At 51.1% G+C, this 19,135-nt stretch overlaps 1 protein-coding gene and 2 pseudogenes across 1 annotated transcript; 2 read left to right on the forward strand and 1 right to left on the reverse strand.

The window, feature by feature from the left end:
• Nucleotides 1-2,322: 2,322 nt before the first annotated feature.
• Nucleotides 2,323-4,600, forward strand: LOC149919831 (uncharacterized; annotated as a pseudogene).
• Nucleotides 4,601-7,402: 2,802 nt separating this feature from the next.
• LOC149919832 (uncharacterized) lies at nucleotides 7,403-10,582 on the reverse strand. The gene has a single exon (XM_090140365.1). It carries the CDS (start codon nucleotides 10,580-10,582, stop codon nucleotides 7,490-7,492), a length of 3,093 nt encoding a protein of 1,030 aa, XP_089996491.1. The 3' UTR covers nucleotides 7,403-7,489.
• A 6,260-nt stretch (nucleotides 10,583-16,842) lies between these two features.
• Nucleotides 16,843-19,120, forward strand: LOC149919833 (uncharacterized; annotated as a pseudogene).
• Nucleotides 19,121-19,135: the final 15 nt, after the last annotated feature.

Raw genomic sequence — 19,135 nt, forward strand, 5'->3', positions numbered from 1 at the left:
CTACAGTGTGAATGTCGGACATCCACTGTACAGTTAATAATCTGTGCCCTGGCGGATGCACTGATATTGCTCCAGGGAAGCCTTCCCTGGCCAGCTGGAAAAACAGCAAACTTTGAAACAACTGCTGTAACATATTTACAGATACTGGCAAAATAAGCACTGAAGGCTCCAACCCGCTCAGCGACAATAGTCTTTGCCGTCCCCTGATGATGAGGGTGGCGATCATTTCAACCCTCGTAGTGATAGTTTCTGCTTTTAATTTTGCGTCCCATTGAAAGTCCAGATTCATAATTAACAATTGAAAGGGGAGAGCTGGATCATATCGCTGAACCTGTCGTTCTGACGTGGCTGTCGCAACCTCCTTAATGGCGATTTGCGCTTCCGGCGTCAAAGTTCACCTTGAATTTAATGCCGTGTCCCTCCCCTTTGAATAGCTGAAATAATGGATGCAACGTTTCCCAGGTTATGGCCAGCATGGTTCTGACCCAATTTATGGCTCCTAATAATTTCTGCATATCATTCAGGATGCGAACCTCTGTGCTTATTTTTAGACATTGTGAGGCTATGTTCTGATTCGTATTTCGCCAACCCAAATATGTCCAGGGTGAGCTCTCCTGTGCTTTCTCAGGAGCCACTTCTAAGCCCTGACTTCTGATGCATTCAAGAACTATGGTCATTGCATGTTGCATCTGTTCCCCTGACTGGGTTGCCACAAGAATGTCATTCACATAGTGATAAATAGTCGTGTGGGGCAACCTTTCCTTCGCAGGGAATAGAGCCCTTGCTACAAACCACTGACCTGTAGTGGGACTATTTTTCATTCCCTGGGGTAACAACGTCCAATGATATCGTTTAGCCGGTTCAGACGCATTACTGGAGGGAACTGAGAATGCAGACTTAGGTGCATCTTGAGGATCCAGCGGAATGGTGAAGAAGCAGTCCCTTAAATCAATAGCAGTCAAACACCAGTCTTTTGGTATCATTGTAGGGGATGGTAGGCCAGACTGCAGTGGTCCCATTTCTTCCACGACAGCATTAGCTTGCCGTAAATCTTGCAACAGACGCCATTTCCCATTCTTCTTCCTAATCACAAACACTGCAGAGCTCCATGGGCTGGCAGTAGGAATTATGTGGAACTGTTCCTGAATGAGTTCATGCAAGTGATGCAGCTTTTCACTACTGAGGGGCCACTGACCCACCCACGCAGGATCTGATGACTTCCATATGACTACTAATGTACGCTGCACCGCAAAGGCCCCTATGATAAAACTGTCCCCAAATTCAGTCCCCACTGAGAGAGGCAGTCCCGTCCCCAAAGAGACACGAACACAGGCTCTTATGCCTTTGGGGCCCACTACTTGAATCACGTGTGCACTCTGCACACGGACAGTCTGGCCTCCTATACCCACTGATGTGGTATGAACCTGTGAGGTGGGCCAGTGTGATGGCAAAGTCCTTTGGGCAATTACTGTTACATCTGCCCCCGTGTCCATGATGCTAGACACCATAAATTTCTGGATGGAGTCCCTGACTCTAGCGTGCAAGTCAGGTCTCACGGGTTATCCTTAGATATAAGTCCGTGACAGGGGGGCACAGGCCCCGCGAAGGAGAGAAGGAAAAAAAAAAAGGTACGAACGGTTTGCCGCGACCCGGCCGGCCCCGGGCCACGTGCGCTCCGGAGAGGGACCGGGGGCAGGGAGCAAGCCGATAGTGTTAACGAAAGGAAACACAACGGCAACGATCTGAGCAGGAAGGGTAATTTACTGAATCTAACTAAACCAAACAAAACGAGAGAGACAAGAGTATCAAAAAATGAGAGTCAAACCACGATAGTACGAGGGAAAAGCACGTGCGCTCTCTGCGGCGAGCTGAGACGGCTGAGCCGGGCCAGACCGGGAGATACAGCCGCTCCCGGGTCCGCAGCTCCACCCCACTTCCTCTTCTCGCCAGCTCCTCCGGAGATGCCGCCCCCTCCCGTCCCACCAGGATGCTCAGAGAGTCCACAACAGTAAACGCAGCCAGAACATTAACTCGTTAACTCCCACTGGCCCACATGATGTTCTGATGTGGAATACCGACAACAAAAAAAAATCACAAAACCACAACATCAGGGTTGGCTGAATGTGTGATACCTTTGGAGCCCACAGTATGTGTGGGGATCCTGTATAGCCAAACTCCTCAGCCCCTCTCTCTTTGTCCATCGCTGGCACCCGTTGCGCATAAAAATGTACCCGTTGTGCAATACGGGCGCCTGATGGCACCTGACAAGGAGGCGTTGGATTCCACACCATCATTTTAATCTTCCCTAAGAAATCTGCATCTATGACCCCTGGTAATACAAAGAGACCTTGCATCGCAACAGAAGATCGCCCTATCAACAAAGCACTACAACCATATCCTAAGGGTCCCATGACTCCCGTCGCTACTGCCCTCACCTGGATAGACTGTAAGGTCACCGGCTCAGAGGTGGCCAGATTCACTCCGGCGGCATCACGAGTTCTTGCGTATAAATCTGTGGTGCCTGTGGCATTGGAGTCGATTGTGGTGCTGGGGCTGCTTGTGTCATCGCGTGTCCCCGTTTCCGTGAAGAGGGAGCCCTTCCTTGCCTAATCCACAGTGGCACTGATCTGCATAATGCCGACCCTTGCGGTATCGGGTGCGTACCCCCGGCCCAGGCGGCTGCAAGGCCCTTCTGTTTGGGCAATTTTGGTGGAAATGACCTGGCTGACCACATGCAAAGCAATTCTGAAAATCTAATTTCATCGCTGCAAACGCTGCAGCCATCATGTTGCACTGATGTTGCGTAGTGCCCACCTTATTACGAGCATCTATCATCTGTAAGAGGGTAGGTTTATTCAGGGGGGAGAGAACTTTCTAACAATACTCTTCAGCATTTTCTGTAGCCATCTTTTGCAGCAATTTTTCCCGCGCCTCCTCATTTTCCACCTGTTTGTCCATACCAATGACTTGTAAAGCGTCCCCACTTGGCATACCCGGATTCTCTATTGCCTTCTCCCAGAGCCCATCCACATCATGCACTGAGTACTTGTTAAAATCAATTGTGTCAAGGTCTTGCAATCACAAGGGCAAAGAGTGGAACTTTTCATAACAGAACTCAACTGATTACTGGTACAGGGGGAACCCAGCCCAAATGCAAGAATCGCTTTCCTGAGCTCTTTATTATTTGAATGCTTATACCCTCCGATCTCGGGCACTTGTTAGCTTTGTAAGTTACAGGGCAGGCGAGAGCCGAATGCAATCTTTGAACCATGTCCAAATTCCCCGCCCGCTCTGCTTCTTTGCGGATCACACGCCAAACATCATGTGCATCGAGGAGGTGCAAGTCTGTTTCCTTCCTTGGGCTCACTAGTCTGGGCTCTAAAGTGCCACTGTCCTTGTAATCGTGGTCGTTTACAGTGGCCCCCACTGTTGGCAGCCCTTTAGAGGTAGTATTGCTGAGTTGAAAAAATGTGAATAAAATATATTCGGGTTGAGTTTGAATGCGTGGAATGGAAAGATAAGTAAACGAGGATACGATGAGTCTATTTATTTCAGTATATTTGCAACACATCTTGTTGTAGTCAGCCTAAACTGTGGGATTAAACTGACCAATGGAGCTTTTTAATGCTTTTGTTTGTCTTCAGCAGTTGAAAGTCTTAGCTCCTCTATCTTGCTGTCTTGCACTCCTGAACTGATAGCAACTAGCTTTTCTCCTTTGCCTTTTTCAGTTACTCTTCTTTTTTAACACACTTTTCAAGAGAGATCACCCAGAACTGCCTTGCAAGAAAAGAGATGCTCTTGCTCAGAAGAGAAGAGATGTGGCTGTTCCTTCCTTGCAGTAAGACCCGAATGAGAGCCACCCGAGGAGCAGCCCAGGCGCCCAGTCCATGCAAGGAGCGGCTGCTGGGCCAGGAAGGAGCCTGCTGTCAGTGGATCCAGAAGCTGGCACACAGACAGTGGCACCCAGGGGTCCCTGCTGCTCAAGAGCTGCAAGAAAGCCATCACCCGAGCCCGGCAGTGGCAGCGCTACTCCAAGCCTGCCAGATCCTGCTGCAGCAGCAGGGAAAGAACGGTGCCATCCTCTGGCCCCGTCTCCACTGCTACCAAGCAGCAGCCAGACCCTGGATGTCACTTCTGCTGCTCCACCTTACAACACTCTGCCCTCTGTGGCATCCAGATTTACACCTGGCCCACCACAGCAAGAGCTTCCCTGACACCCAGACGCACCAGAGCTGCAGGCTCCTCGGGCTGCCCGGTCATACCGTAGCCCATCCTTTGCAATGGCCGTGATGGCAGCAGCCATGCTGACAGCGCACAACTGGCAGCCCCAGGCAGCCCCGCACTGCCCGACGTGCAGCTGCAGCTCCCACATGGCAGGTGCAGCTGATGGGCCAGCACCTCAGCGCAGGACCCTCTGCAGACAGCAGGGACAGCAACACCCGGTTACAGGTCCATCACTTGGTCGTTCATAGACTGATAGCTCTGGAAATAAGATGTTTGACTAATAAACCTTTTCAGTTGTCATGTGCTTTCAGTCATTCACTCATTCACTCATTCATTTAATGGTGAAATCTCAGATTGGATTGAATTTGTACTTTGTCTCTCAGAAGGGAGTTGAATCACCTGTTCTAACATCACTGTAATGGTTTTGTGTTTCAGTCAAGCTCCAGATAATTAGCCATAGAGAGTAAAAAGACCAGGTCATGTTGTTCTGTGTGTGTGAAGCATGCACTGCAGGTAAGCACACCAAGCAGACAGAGCCTCTTTGGAATGGAGGACATTGAAACACAGGGGGCCCTGGCAGGAGGATGACATCACACTCCCACAAACTCGCCATAGCAAACGCCGTGCGCTTACCACGGTGGAAGCAACCAGCGGATGGCTGGAAACGCATCCCATACTCCATGCAACCGCCCAAACTCCTATCCTGGGCCTTGAAAAGCAAGTGTTATGAGTTGACATGGCACCCCAGAAAAAGTTGAGTCAGACAACAGGACTCATTTCCAAAATAACCTCATAGATACTTTAAGCCAAGGAGCGTGGCACCGAGTGGGTATATCACATGCGCTATCATGCACCAACCTCTGGGGAAGTCCAACAGTACAATGGACTACACTGAGAGCAATGGGTGCTGGGACATTCAAACACTGGGACACGCATTCAGCAAACGCCACCTGGTTAGTCAGCACGCTGGGATCTGCCAGTAGAGCTGGCCCTGCCCGATCACACCCCTCATGTACTGTCCAGAGAGTTCTGGGGGTGCACATAAGGAACATGCTGGGCCAGACGCTCTGGGTTATTCCTGCCTTGGGCAATGGCAAGCTCCTCCGTGGGACTGCTTGTGCTCGAGGACCTGGGTGCACGCGGTGGGTAATGCGGAAAGATGGGGATGTCTGGTGGTGGACCTCCAGGTGGTTTGATGCTGGGTGAGAACAGTCAATATTTGAAGTTGCCGGATGTTAACTGCTACATAATGCTGCATGCCGTCATGTCTATGGTTGTTATATACTTTATCAAGAGTATGACAGTTAGAACCATCCAGATTGAAGGAGAACGGATTCTGATGGAAACAGAATGTGATAATCCAACACTGTGCATCATCCCTCCTGCCCTGAAAGACAGATAAGAGCCCAAAGTCTGGACTGACTGAACTGCACAGACACTACGCAGGGATGGCCCCTTTTGTGTGTATACATCAAAAAGCAAGATAGGTGATGGCTAATAGTTGGGTTGCATGTAAACTGTGGGACATGAGAGTGATGTAATGGTGATTGGAATAAAGAGTGGATACTGTCCTAGTTTCAGCTGGGACAGTTTTTTCTTCACGGTGCCTGGTATGATGCTATGTTTTGGCTTTAGGAGAAGAACCGCGTTGATAACACACGGATCTTTCAGGTGTTGCTGAGCAGCGCTGTAGAGAACCGAGGACATGACTCCAGTAACTCGGTTCTTAGTACCGTCCTGCCTGCGAGGAAGGCTGGGGGGCACAGGGAGCTGGGATAGAACAAGGAGAGCTGACCTAAACTGGCCAAAGGGATATCCCACACCATACGACATCACGTGAAAAAAAACTACAAAACTGAGGGGTGTTCACTGGGGTGCGGGTGGAGAGTGGCAGTTGCTGTTCAGCTAGTGACTGACTCTGGGACCCTCAGAGCTCTGAGTTGGAAGACTGTGACTATGGTAACAGTAGACTCCAAGGCAAGCCCAAACTTGTGTGGGATTTGCCGCTACAGCTGGGTACATACAAGCGCATGGGGCCAAGGGGATTCATCCCACAGAACTCCAAGGACTGGCTGCCGTCATCATGAGACCTCTCTCAACTACTTTTCAATGGTCTTGGGAATCTGGAGAGATTCCAGTCGACTGTAAGCTAACAAACGCTGTCCCGGTTTTCAAGAAGGGAGGGCAAGAAGAAGACCCTGGTAATTACAGGCCTCTCGGTCTCTCTTCAGCGCCTGGCAAGATTACGGAAAAGATTGTTCTGTGAGTTTCTGAAAATCTCCTGAAAGACAGCACAGTCACTGGTCACAGCCAGCATGGGTTCACGAGGGGAAAGTCTTGCTTAATGATCTCAATCACCTCACAGTAAGATTCCTTATGTTTTCTACATAAAGTTGGCTAAAGCATTAATATATATAACATACCGAAAATTCTGTAAAAGAAATTCTGTAGGGCTGCACAGTCAAAAATTAATACAAGAATGAAAGAGGTAGCTCTATGACGCTAATAAGAAATGGTCTAGGAAGATTTCTTGACATTCCTAGATGCGCTGAAGGATTGCCTGTTGACTTCCTCCCCATTTTACAGCTGCAAATCATAGAAAAAAATCCCCCTCTCGTATCCCAAGAGGAAGCGATTGAGGTATTTCTTCTGCAGGCAGCAGCAGAAGTGCCACAGGAGGTCATCCAGCCACAGGGGCAATTTCTCTTGCTCCAGGCTTCAGAGGGCTACGGTTGTCAGGTGGTGAATCACAACCATCTTCAGGGCTTGGGGTGAAAAGCTGTGCCCACGGGCAGACAACTGCAGGTCCGCAGACAGTTGAGGTAGAAGCTGGGGTGCTGGGCGTGCCTGGCCGTATGCCTGGCAATCTGTATGTCCGCCTCAGCGCAGTTTTCTGGCCGCACCATGCTGCTGGCGCAGCTGGCTTCAGCCTACTCGATGCTCAGCAAAGTTCCTGAGACATCCAGCTCCTCCTGAATCCTCATCCCAGTGGCACTGAGCATGTCTTGATGCTATTGAACACATTCCTACCAACCAGAAATCAAAAGGCAGCTGCAGAAAAGAGCCTTAGCGATAAATAACAGATTGATAAAAAGCCATGTTCAAAGCAAAACTACTCTTAGGTGTTGATTTGTCCTATAGACACAAAAAAGAAAACTCTTACACAAGGAGCGCTGGTGTTAAAAATATAGCCAATTTATTTAAGTAAGAGAATGACATACTTTGAAAGACCGAAATTGAGAAAACATAGAAACATATCCTGATCCTACTCAATGCTCAGGAATGTGTCCGGTTCGTCAAGCTGCACCCCAAGAGTCATCTCGATGTTGAAGGTGTAGTTGGAGGGGGTGATCAGCTGCATCTTGCACGAGTGGCTGGAAAGCAGCAGCTCCAGGCGGCAGTCACGCGACTGAGGCAGACACCTCCAGGCTGCTTTCACCTGGTCCTGGAGCCAGAGCGTGCTTTTCTCCACGTGCAGATAGGGGCCCGTGCAGAAGGTGTCGAGCAAGCTGGGCTCCTGTTTTTCTCTCAGCTCCTCCTGACTGTGGTGCACAAAGCAGAGCATGTCCCCCAGCAGCCGCTCCCTCGTGCAGGTGCACTCCAGCTGCACGCGCACACAGGAATTGCTCGTCACTGTCTCCACGTCGTCCAGCTCTACATGGAAGGTGTGGCCGGGGGGAGGCCTCACGGGCACGAGCAGGTGGTAGACGACGTTCTCATGGTGGGCAATCCATTCTTCAGAGACGCAGATCCCGATGGCTGGCTGCAGCCTGGGCGTGAAGCTGTGGCAGGTTTGTCCTCGGCAGGCGCGCAGAAGGTCATCCACCAGCTCCTCCACCAGCTGGCACTTCTTGGCCACGTGCAGTGCTGGCCACTCGGTGTGGTCGGCCCAAACTCTGCCCAGGTCCCATGCCTCGTCTGAGTCACTGTCCTCTTCCTCATCGTCGTCCTCCTCCTCATTTCTGGACCTTTTCTGGCCGCTGCTGCCACAGGCCGGCATACGAGCCACTTTTGTGAGGAAGAAGAAGGGCTTAAGGAAGGCGGCACAGATCGCAGCACAGATCCAAACAATGCTGGTGGTTCCTGGCAAATATTTCGTTTTCCTGATGCACCAGAGGAAGCCGAAGAACAGGACAAAGACTCCAGGAAAGGCCCAGATCGGCCAGCGCTGCAGGGCAGCAAAGAGCTGGGCTCCCTTGGCCGCCCAGCTCTGCCACTGGCTCCCCTGCACCATGTTGTGCAGTAGCTGAGCCATGTCCCGACTCTGATGCTTCATATGCAGCCAAACGTGCTCGTGCATATCGCCATACATGTGGTGAATTCCCAAAAGGATGATTCCCATCAGTGCCAGGGGGATGAAGACCTTCCAAGCCACTTTCAGGAGGAAGATGAAGGTCTTCAGGATGGCGACAAGGATCGCAGCACAGATCCAAACAATACTGGTGGTTCCTGGCAAATATTTCGTTTTCCTGATGCACCAGAGGAAGCTGAAGAACAGGACAAAGAGTCCAGGAAAGGCCCAGATCGGCCAGTGCTGCAGGGCAGCAAAGAGCTGGGCTCCCTTGGCTGCCCAGCTCTGCCACTGGCTCACTTGCACCATGTTGTGCAGTAGCTGAGCCATGTCCCGACTCTGATGCTCCATATGCAGCCAGACGTGCTCGTGCATATCGCCATGCCTGAGGCGAATTCCCAGAAGGATGATTCCCAGCAATGCCAGGGCGACGAAGACCATCAGAGCCACTTTCAGGAGGAAGATGAAGGTCTTCAGGAAGGCGGCACGGATCGCAGCACAGATCCAAGTAATGCTGCTGCTTCCTGGCAAATATTTCATTTTCCTGATGCACCAAAGGATGCTGAAGAGCAGGACAAAGAGTCCAGGAAAGGCCCAGATCGGCCAGTGCTGCAGGGCAGCAAAGAGCTGGGCTCCCTTGGCTGCCCAGCTCTGCCACTGGCTCCCCTGCACCATGTTGTGCAGTAGCTGAGCCATGTCCTGACTCAGATGCTTCATATGCAGCCAGACGTGCTCGTGCATATCGCCACGCCTGAGGTGAATTCCCAAAAGGATGATTCCCAGCAATGCCAGGAGGACGAAGACCATCAGAGCCACTTTCAGGAGGAAGATGAAGGTCTTCAGGAAGGCGGCACGGATCGCAGCACAGATCCAAACGATGCTGCTGGTTCCTGGCAAATATTTTGTTTTCCTGATGCACCAGAGGAAGCCGAAGAACAGGACGAAGGCTCCAGGAAAGGCCCAGATCGGCCAGTGCTGCAGGGCAGCAAAGAGCTGGGCTCCCTTGGCCGCCCAGCTCTGCCACTGGCTCACTTGCACCATGTTGTGCAGTAGCTGAGCCATGTCCCAACTCAGATGCTCCATATGCAGCCAAATGTGCTCGTGCATATCGCCATACATGTGGTGAATTCCCAAAAGGACGATTCCCAGCAATGCCAGGGCGACAAAGACCATCAGAGCCACTTTCAGGACGAAGATGAAGATCTTCACGAGGCCGACAAGGATTGCAGCACAGATCCAAACAATGCTGCTGGTTCCTGGCAAATATTTCGTTTTCCTGATGCACCAGAGGAAGCTGAAGAACAGGACAAAGAGTCCAGGAAAGGCCCAGATCGGCCAGTGCTGCAGGGCAGCAAAGAGCTGGGCTCCCTTGGCCGCCCAGCTCTGCCACTGGCTCCCCTGCACCATGTTGTGCAGTAACTGAGCCATGTCCCGACTCTGATGCTCCATATGCAGCCAGACGTGCTCGTGCATATCGCCATACATGTGGTGAATTCCCAAAAGGACGATTCCCATCAATGCCAGGAGGATGAAGACCATCAGAGCCACTTTCAGGAGGAAGATGAAGGTCTTCAGGATGGCGACAAGGATCGCAGCACAGATCCAAACAATGCTGCTGGTTCCTGGCAAATATTTTGTTTTCCTGATGCACCAGAGGAAGCCGAAGAACAGGACGAAGGCTCCAGGAAAGGCCCAGATGGGCCAGTGCTGCAGGGCAGCAAAGAGCTGGGCTCCCTTGGCCATCCAGCTCTGCCACTGGCTCACTTGCACCATGTTGTGCAGTAGCTGAGCCATGTCCCGACTCAGGTGCTCCATATGCAGCCAAACGTGCTCGTGCATATTGCCATACCTGAGGAGACTTCCCGGATGGATGATTCCCAGCAATGCCAGTGGGACGAAGACCATCAGAGCCACTTTAAGGAGGAAGATGAAGATCTTCAGGAGGCCAACAAGGATCGCTGCAAGGATCCAAACAATGCCAAAGAACTGCACATTGCCGTGCATGAGGAGATTTCCCAAAAGGATGATTCCAATGACCGCCAGGGCGATGTAGACCACCCAAGCCATAGCCGCTAGCCGCTAGCAGGTGCGTACCGCACTCACTGAAGGCCTACGGCAAAGTGCCCCAGCGCTGCCTCTACTGCAGCTTCTGGCCCCCCCCACCCCACCCTGCATTGTGACTCGTCTGCTGATGTCACAAACACGGCCACATCACCGCACGCTGTCACAAACATGGCCACGTCGCTGCACTCCTCTGCTCTCCTCTCTCCAGTCTCTTCCCTGACCTCGGTACCAGGGAAAGTTATGGAGCAAATCCTCTTGGTGAGATCACACGGCACGTGCATGGCGTCCAGGGGATCAGGCCCAGCCAGCACGGGTTCAAGAAAGGCAGGTCGTGCTTGACCAACCTCATCTCCTTCTATGACCATCTGGGTGACAAGATGATTGGTAGATGAGGGAAAGGCTGTTGGGGCAGCCTCCCTAGACTTCAGCAAAGCCTTTGACACAGTCTCTCACGGTATTCTCCTGGGGAAACTGGCTGCCCGTGGCCTGGACGGGTGTACTTTTCTCTGCATAAAGAACTGGCTATAGGCCCGTGCCCAGAAGGTAGTAGTTAGTGGAGTTAAGGCCACTGGTGGCCCGTTACAAGTGGTGTCCTCCAGAGGTCAGTACTAGGGCCCATCTTGTTTAATATCTTTATGTTGGGAGGTAGTGTCGATCTGCCTGAGGGTAGGGAGACCTCTGAGAGGGGTCTGGCTAGACTGGATCGCTGTGCTGAGGTGAATGGGATGAGGCTCACCAAGGCCAAGTGCCGGGTCCTGCACTTTGGCTGCAGTAACCTGTCAACAAAACCATGACATAACCCCGTGCAGCGCTATAGGCTTAGGGCAGAGGGGCTGGATGACTGTGAAGAGGAAAGGGACCTGGGGGTGTTGGTCGACGCTTGGCTGAACGTGAGCCGACAGCGTGCCCATGTGCCCAAGAGGGCCAATGCATTAGAAATAGCATGGCCAGCAGGAGCAAGAGGTAATCACCCCCTTTATTCAGCTCTGGTGAGGCTGCACCTCGAATACTGTATTAGGTTTTGGGCCCCTCCTACTAGAAAGACATCGAAACCCCGGAGCGTGTCCGGAGAAGGACAAGGAAACTGGCGAGGGGTCTGGAGCACAAGTCTTATGAGGAGTGGCTGAGGGAGCTGGGATTGTTGAGTCTGGAGAAGAGGAGGCTCAGGGGAGACCTCATTGCTCTCTACAACTTCCTGAAGGGTGGCTGGGATGAAGAAGGGATTGGCCTCTTCTCCCAGGCAACAAATAGGACCGCAGGAAATGGCCACAAGTTGCGCCTGGGGAGATTTAGATGAGATATAAGGAAGAACTTTTTCTCTCAGAGAGTGGTCAGGCACTGGAACGGCCTGCCCAGGGAGGTGGTGGAGTCACTGTCCCTGGTGGTGTTCAAGAGGCGTCTGGATGAGGTGCTGCAAGACGTGGTATGAAAACACTGAAGACAACTGGCCCTAAAATGGAGTCCTGTGGAGCTCCTTGGAGTTCCACGGGATGAGCCCGTGTGGGCCTCGTAGATTTGTATGCATCCAGCTGCAGCAGCACATCCTACACAAGTTTGGGGTTGTCTGGGGGCTTATTCTTACCACAGTCACAGTCCTCCAACTCATGTCTCTGGGCTTCCCAGAGCTCATCATCAGTGTTGAAGACAGTGGTGAGGAAGGCATTAAACGTCTCTACAGCCATTTCTGCTCCACATGGTGGAGCAGGCTGTCCCCCTGCAGCCCACGGGCACTGCGCAGGGCAGATCTCCACGTACAGCCATGAAGGAGCCCACGGTGCAGCAATGGATGAGGCCTGGAGGAGGACAAAGCACATGGAGCAGCCCTGGGCTGGAGCTGCAGCCCGTGGAGAGCAGACTGCAGTGGGGCTGGAGGCCACCCACTGGGGACCTGTGTGGAGCAGTGCCTGACAGGTATACCCAGCGGGTCAAAACCGTGTCGGGGCAGTGCTGGGAGAGCTGCAGCCTGTGGGAAGCTCATGCAGGATCAGTTCTAGCTTCAGCAGCATCCTTCATGGGGGAAGATAGAGACCACGGAGGAGCAGCAGAGATGAAGCATTAAGGACTGAGCACAGCCCCCTTCCCAGTCCGTCCTGCTCATCTTGAGGGGAGGAGGTTGAAGTTTCAAGTGAGAAGTTGAGCCTCGAGAGTAGAGGTTGTAGGAGAAAAGCGTTTTAGCTTTGCTTTTAGTTTTCACTGTTCAACCCTGTCACTAACAGGCAATAAATTGAATTCATCTTCCAAAAGCTGTGATGGTAACTGATGAGAGATCTCCCTGTCCATATCTCAACCCACAAGCTGTTTCATCATATTTTCTCCCTGCTGAGGACGGGGAGAGAGAGAGCAGCATGGTGTGCACTGAGTAAACAGCGAAGGTCAACCCACCATGTATGTACAGCTTTTAAAATACAGTCCGAATAAAGTGATTGTCCCCTACTCTTTCCACTGGCAAAGGTACTCCTTAAAAGGGTTCCTTTCCAGGCGTGTGTGAGGTGGAACAGAAAGTAAACGTGTTCAGGAACAAAAAGTTAAATCCACACCTGCAACCACGTCCACATACATTTGCTTTCTTAAAAAACAAAACTTAGCCACAGAGCGACCGGTCCAGTAAAGCTACGTAGAAATCCAGAAAATATCCAAATATCCCCCTTTCTTTTTTTCATCTGTGAGCTCCCATTGAAGCACAGTGCATACTGGCTCTTGATAAGAACCGGACCTCTTGACATAAGGAAATATTTCAGCAAAGGGTTCCCACGTCTTCAAGTCAGTATGCACAGCCTTCTTGTGCGATGCTCTGTCCTGCATGTCGGACACTCTCCTTTACTTCCTGTAGGCTTAATGGTTCTGGGGATTGAAGCAATGTGCAAGTCTTGCATTTCACATGCGGCCTTACTTGCTGGGTAGGGGCATTTTTCAGCGGAGTGGATTTGTACCGTGATTTCAGAGATTTCTGACAAAGCAAATGGTCTCATTCCCAGCCCGTATAAGGGCTGAAGCCAGCCTAACTCAGCTGGTGACTGCAAGCAACTGGGTGAGCCAGTCGCCATTGCTTTTTTCTTTCACACACTGATACAAGTGCACATTTTCAGAGGGTGTTTCCCCTGTATCCTCTGAGATCCCCAGTATCCTCTGAGATACTGTTGGTATCTCAGAGCAGGGCTTTTTGATTGGGCAGCTTGTTTTGTTTCGGCATCTTTTTCCTCCTGGCGTTCTTGCACATACCGCTAAGTCACTCGCCGAGGCTGTCAGGAGCTCCCACGGTCTCCAATGAAGCAGTTCCTTGAGGATTTGCTGTTAGTTCATCCAGGCCCAGGGGACAGGATCCACCTTCTCTTCAGAGCCATCACAGTGGCTGGCACTGCCATGAGGTTGCTCTTCCCCGCTGATGTTGTAACCAGCTTCATACCAAGCTCCGGATGATATTTAAAGCTGTTTAGGCCTTGGTGCTCTCGTGTTCTGTGGCAGGAAAGTCACAGACTCCGTTGCTGGTGCAGAACAAAGACCTTTATTGTAGGTGCTTATAACCTTTTGCACCCGCGCACAACCCCTTGGTCACATGTACCAAGCAGGCACCTCGTGCGTGTTTACATCTGGCACAAGTAGCTACCAAGCTTGTTTACACATTTGCAAGGTCTTTTGTTTATAATGTCTTTCTTTGTCCCACCTCTCCCCCTTCTTTCTTAGTTTGAACAACAAGAACTTGCTTGATTGCCTTATTAATAGAAAGAATATACGCCAAAAAACATGCAAAAACCAAAAAACACAATAATCCACATCACCTTTCCGACCCACGGTCTCAAACCTTGATACCACCCATCAAACTAAACCCACAAGTTTTCAACATGTAGCTTTTGCCCCACAAATCAGAACAATATTAACAGGGTCAGGCCATTTGTGAAATACCCGCACCACCGCAGCTAAGTCCACGGTCTGTGGAGATCCCTCTACAGTGTGAATGTCGGACATCCACTGTACAGTTAATAATCTGTGCCCTGGCGGATGCACTGATATTGCTCCAGGGAAGCCTTCCCTGGCCAGCTGGAAAAACAGCAAACTTTGAAACAACTGCTGTAACATATTTACAGATACTGGCAAAATAAGCACTGAAGGCTCCAACCCGCTCAGCGACAATAGTCTTTGCCGTCCCCTGATGATGAGGGTGGCGATCATTTCAACCCTCGTAGTGATAGTTTCTGCTTTTAATTTTGCGTCCCATTGAAAGTCCAGATTCATAATTAACAATTGAAAGGGGAGAGCTGGATCATATCGCTGAACCTGTCGTTCTGACGTGGCTGTCGCAACCTCCTTAATGGCGATTTGCGCTTCCGGCGTCAAAGTTCACCTTGAATTTAATGCCGTGTCCCTCCCCTTTGAATAGCTGAAATAATGGATGCAACGTTTCCCAGGTTATGGCCAGCATGGTTCTGACCCAATTTATGGCTCCTAATAATTTCTGCATATCATTCAGGATGCGAACCTCTGTGCTTATTTTTAGACATTGTGAGGCTATGTTCTGATTCGTATTTCGCCAACCCAAATATGTCCAGGGTGAGCTCTCCTGTGCTTTCTCAGGAGCCACTTCTAAGCCCTGACTTCTGATGCATTCAAGAACTATGGTCATTGCATGTTGCATCTGTTCCCCTGACTGGGTTGCCACAAGAATGTCATTCACATAGTGATAAATAGTCGTGTGGGGCAACCTTTCCTTCGCAGGGAATAGAGCCCTTGCTACAAACCACTGACCTGTAGTGGGACTATTTTTCATTCCCTGGGGTAACAACGTCCAATGATATCGTTTAGCCGGTTCAGACGCATTACTGGAGGGAACTGAGAATGCAGACTTAGGTGCATCTTGAGGATCCAGCGGAATGGTGAAGAAGCAGTCCCTTAAATCAATAGCAGTCAAACACCAGTCTTTTGGTATCATTGTAGGGGATGGTAGGCCAGACTGCAGTGGTCCCATTTCTTCCACGACAGCATTAGCTTGCCGTAAATCTTGCAACAGACGCCATTTCCCATTCTTCTTCCTAATCACAAACACTGCAGAGCTCCATGGGCTGGCAGTAGGAATTATGTGGAACTGTTCCTGAATGAGTTCATGCAAGTGATGCAGCTTTTCACTACTGAGGGGCCACTGACCCACCCACGCAGGATCTGATGACTTCCATATGACTACTAATGTACGCTGCACCGCAAAGGCCCCTATGATAAAACTGTCCCCAAATTCAGTCCCCACTGAGAGAGGCAGTCCCGTCCCCAAAGAGACACGAACACAGGCTCTTATGCCTTTGGGGCCCACTACTTGAATCACGTGTGCACTCTGCACACGGACAGTCTGGCCTCCTATACCCACTGATGTGGTATGAACCTGTGAGGTGGGCCAGTGTGATGGCAAAGTCCTTTGGGCAATTACTGTTACATCTGCCCCCGTGTCCATGATGCTAGACACCATAAATTTCTGGATGGAGTCCCTGACTCTAGCGTGCAAGTCAGGTCTCACGGGTTATCCTTAGATATAAGTCCGTGACAGGGGGGCACAGGCCCCGCGAAGGAGAGAAGGAAAAAAAAAAAGGTACGAACGGTTTGCCGCGACCCGGCCGGCCCCGGGCCACGTGCGCTCCGGAGAGGGACCGGGGGCAGGGAGCAAGCCGATAGTGTTAACGAAAGGAAACACAACGGCAACGATCTGAGCAGGAAGGGTAATTTACTGAATCTAACTAAACCAAACAAAACGAGAGAGACAAGAGTATCAAAAAATGAGAGTCAAACCACGATAGTACGAGGGAAAAGCACGTGCGCTCTCTGCGGCGAGCTGAGACGGCTGAGCCGGGCCAGACCGGGAGATACAGCCGCTCCCGGGTCCGCAGCTCCACCCCACTTCCTCTTCTCGCCAGCTCCTCCGGAGATGCCGCCCCCTCCCGTCCCACCAGGATGCTCAGAGAGTCCACAACAGTAAACGCAGCCAGAACATTAACTCGTTAACTCCCACTGGCCCACATGATGTTCTGATGTGGAATACCGACAACAAAAAAAAATCACAAAACCACAACATCAGGGTTGGCTGAATGTGTGATACCTTTGGAGCCCACAGTATGTGTGGGGATCCTGTATAGCCAAACTCCTCAGCCCCTCTCTCTTTGTCCATCGCTGGCACCCGTTGCGCATAAAAATGTACCCGTTGTGCAATACGGGCGCCTGATGGCACCTGACAAGGAGGCGTTGGATTCCACACCATCATTTTAATCTTCCCTAAGAAATCTGCATCTATGACCCCTGGTAATACAAAGAGACCTTGCATCGCAACAGAAGATCGCCCTATCAACAAAGCACTACAACCATATCCTAAGGGTCCCATGACTCCCGTCGCTACTGCCCTCACCTGGATAGACTGTAAGGTCACCGGCTCAGAGGTGGCCAGATTCACTCCGGCGGCATCACGAGTTCTTGCGTATAAATCTGTGGTGCCTGTGGCATTGGAGTCGATTGTGGTGCTGGGGCTGCTTGTGTCATCGCGTGTCCCCGTTTCCGTGAAGAGGGAGCCCTTCCTTGCCTAATCCACAGTGGCACTGATCTGCATAATGCCGACCCTTGCGGTATCGGGTGCGTACCCCCGGCCCAGGCGGCTGCAAGGCCCTTCTGTTTGGGCAATTTTGGTGGAAATGACCTGGCTGACCACATGCAAAGCAATTCTGAAAATCTAATTTCATCGCTGCAAACGCTGCAGCCATCATGTTGCACTGATGTTGCGTAGTGCCCACCTTATTACGAGCATCTATCATCTGTAAGAGGGTAGGTTTATTCAGGGGGGAGAGAACTTTCTAACAATACTCTTCAGCATTTTCTGTAGCCATCTTTTGCAGCAATTTTTCCCGCGCCTCCTCATTTTCCACCTGTTTGTCCATACCAATGACTTGTAAAGCGTCCCCACTTGGCATACCCGGATTCTCTATTGCCTTCTCCCAGAGCCCATCCACATCATGCACTGAGTACTTGTTAAAATCAATTGTGTCAAGGTCTTGCAATCACAAGGGCAAAGAGTGGAACTTTTCATAACAGAACTCAACTGATTACTGGTACAGGGGGAACCCAGCCCAAATGCAAGAATCGCTTTCCTGAGCTCTTTATTATTTGAATGCTTATACCCTCCGATCTCGGGCACTTGTTAGCTTTGTAAGTTACAGGGCAGGCGAGAGCCGAATGCAATCTTTGAACCATGTCCAAATTCCCCGCCCGCTCTGCTTCTTTGCGGATCACACGCCAAACATCATGTGCATCGAGGAGGTGCAAGTCTGTTTCCTTCCTTGGGCTCACTAGTCTGGGCTCTAAAGTGCCACTGTCCTTGTAATCGTGGTCGTTTACAGTGGCCCCCACTGTTGGCAGCCCTTTAGAGGTAGTATTGCTGAGTTGAAAAAATGTGAATAAAATATATTCGGGTTGAGTTTGAATGCGTGGAATGGAAAGATAAGTAAACGAGGATACGATGAGTCTATTTATTTCAGTATATTTGCAACACATCTTGTTGTAGTCAGCCTAAACTGTGGGATTAAACTGACCAATGGAGCTTTTTAATGCTTTTGTTTGTCTTCAGCAGTTGAAAGTCTTAGCTCCTCTATCTTGCTGTCTTGCACTCCTGAACTGATAGCAACTAGCTTTTCTCCTTTGCCTTTTTCAGTTACTCTTCTTTTTTAACACACTTTTCAAGAGAGATCACCCAGAACTGCCTTGCAAGAAAAGAGATGCTCTTGCTCAGAAGAGAAGAGATGTGGCTGTTCCTTCCTTGCAGTAAGACCCGAATGAGAGCCACCCGAGGAGCAGCCCAGGCGCCCAGTCCATGCAAGGAGCGGCTGCTGGGCCAGGAAGGAGCCTGCTGTCAGTGGATCCAGAAGCTGGCACACAGACAGTGGCACCCAGGGGTCCCTGCTGCTCAAGAGCTGCAAGAAAGCCATCACCCGAGCCCGGCAGTGGCAGCGCTACTCCAAGCCTGCCAGATCCTGCTGCAGCAGCAGGGAAAGAACGGTGCCATCCTCTGGCCCCGTCTCCACTGCTACCAAGCAGCAGCCAGACCCTGGATGTCACTTCTGCTGCTCCACCTTACAACACTCTGCCCTCTGTGGCATCCAGATTTACACCTGGCCCACCACAGCAAGAGCTTCCCTGACACCCAGACGCACCAGAGCTGCAGGCTCCTCGGGCTGCCCGGTCATACCGTAGCCCATCCTTTGCAATGGCCGTGATGGCAGCAGCCATGCTGACAGCGCACAACTGGCAGCCCCAGGCAGCCCCGCACTGCCCGACGTGCAGCTGCAGCTCCCACATGGCAGGTGCAGCTGATGGGCCAGCACCTCAGCGCAGGACCCTCTGCAGACAGCAGGGACAGCAACACCCGGTTACAGGTCCATCACTTGGTCGTTCATAGACTGATAGCTCTGGAAATAAGATGTTTGACTAATAAACCTTTTCAGTTGTCATGTGCTTTCAGTCATTCACTCATTCACTCATTCATTTAATGGTGAAATCTCAGATTGGATTGAATTTGTACTTTGTCTCTCAGAAGGGAGT

This window comes from Phasianus colchicus, chromosome 1 (assembly GCF_987193195.1).
Source record: "Phasianus colchicus chromosome 1, bPhaCol1.hap1.1, whole genome shotgun sequence".
NCBI classification, from domain to species: Eukaryota; Metazoa; Chordata; class Aves; order Galliformes; family Phasianidae; genus Phasianus; species Phasianus colchicus.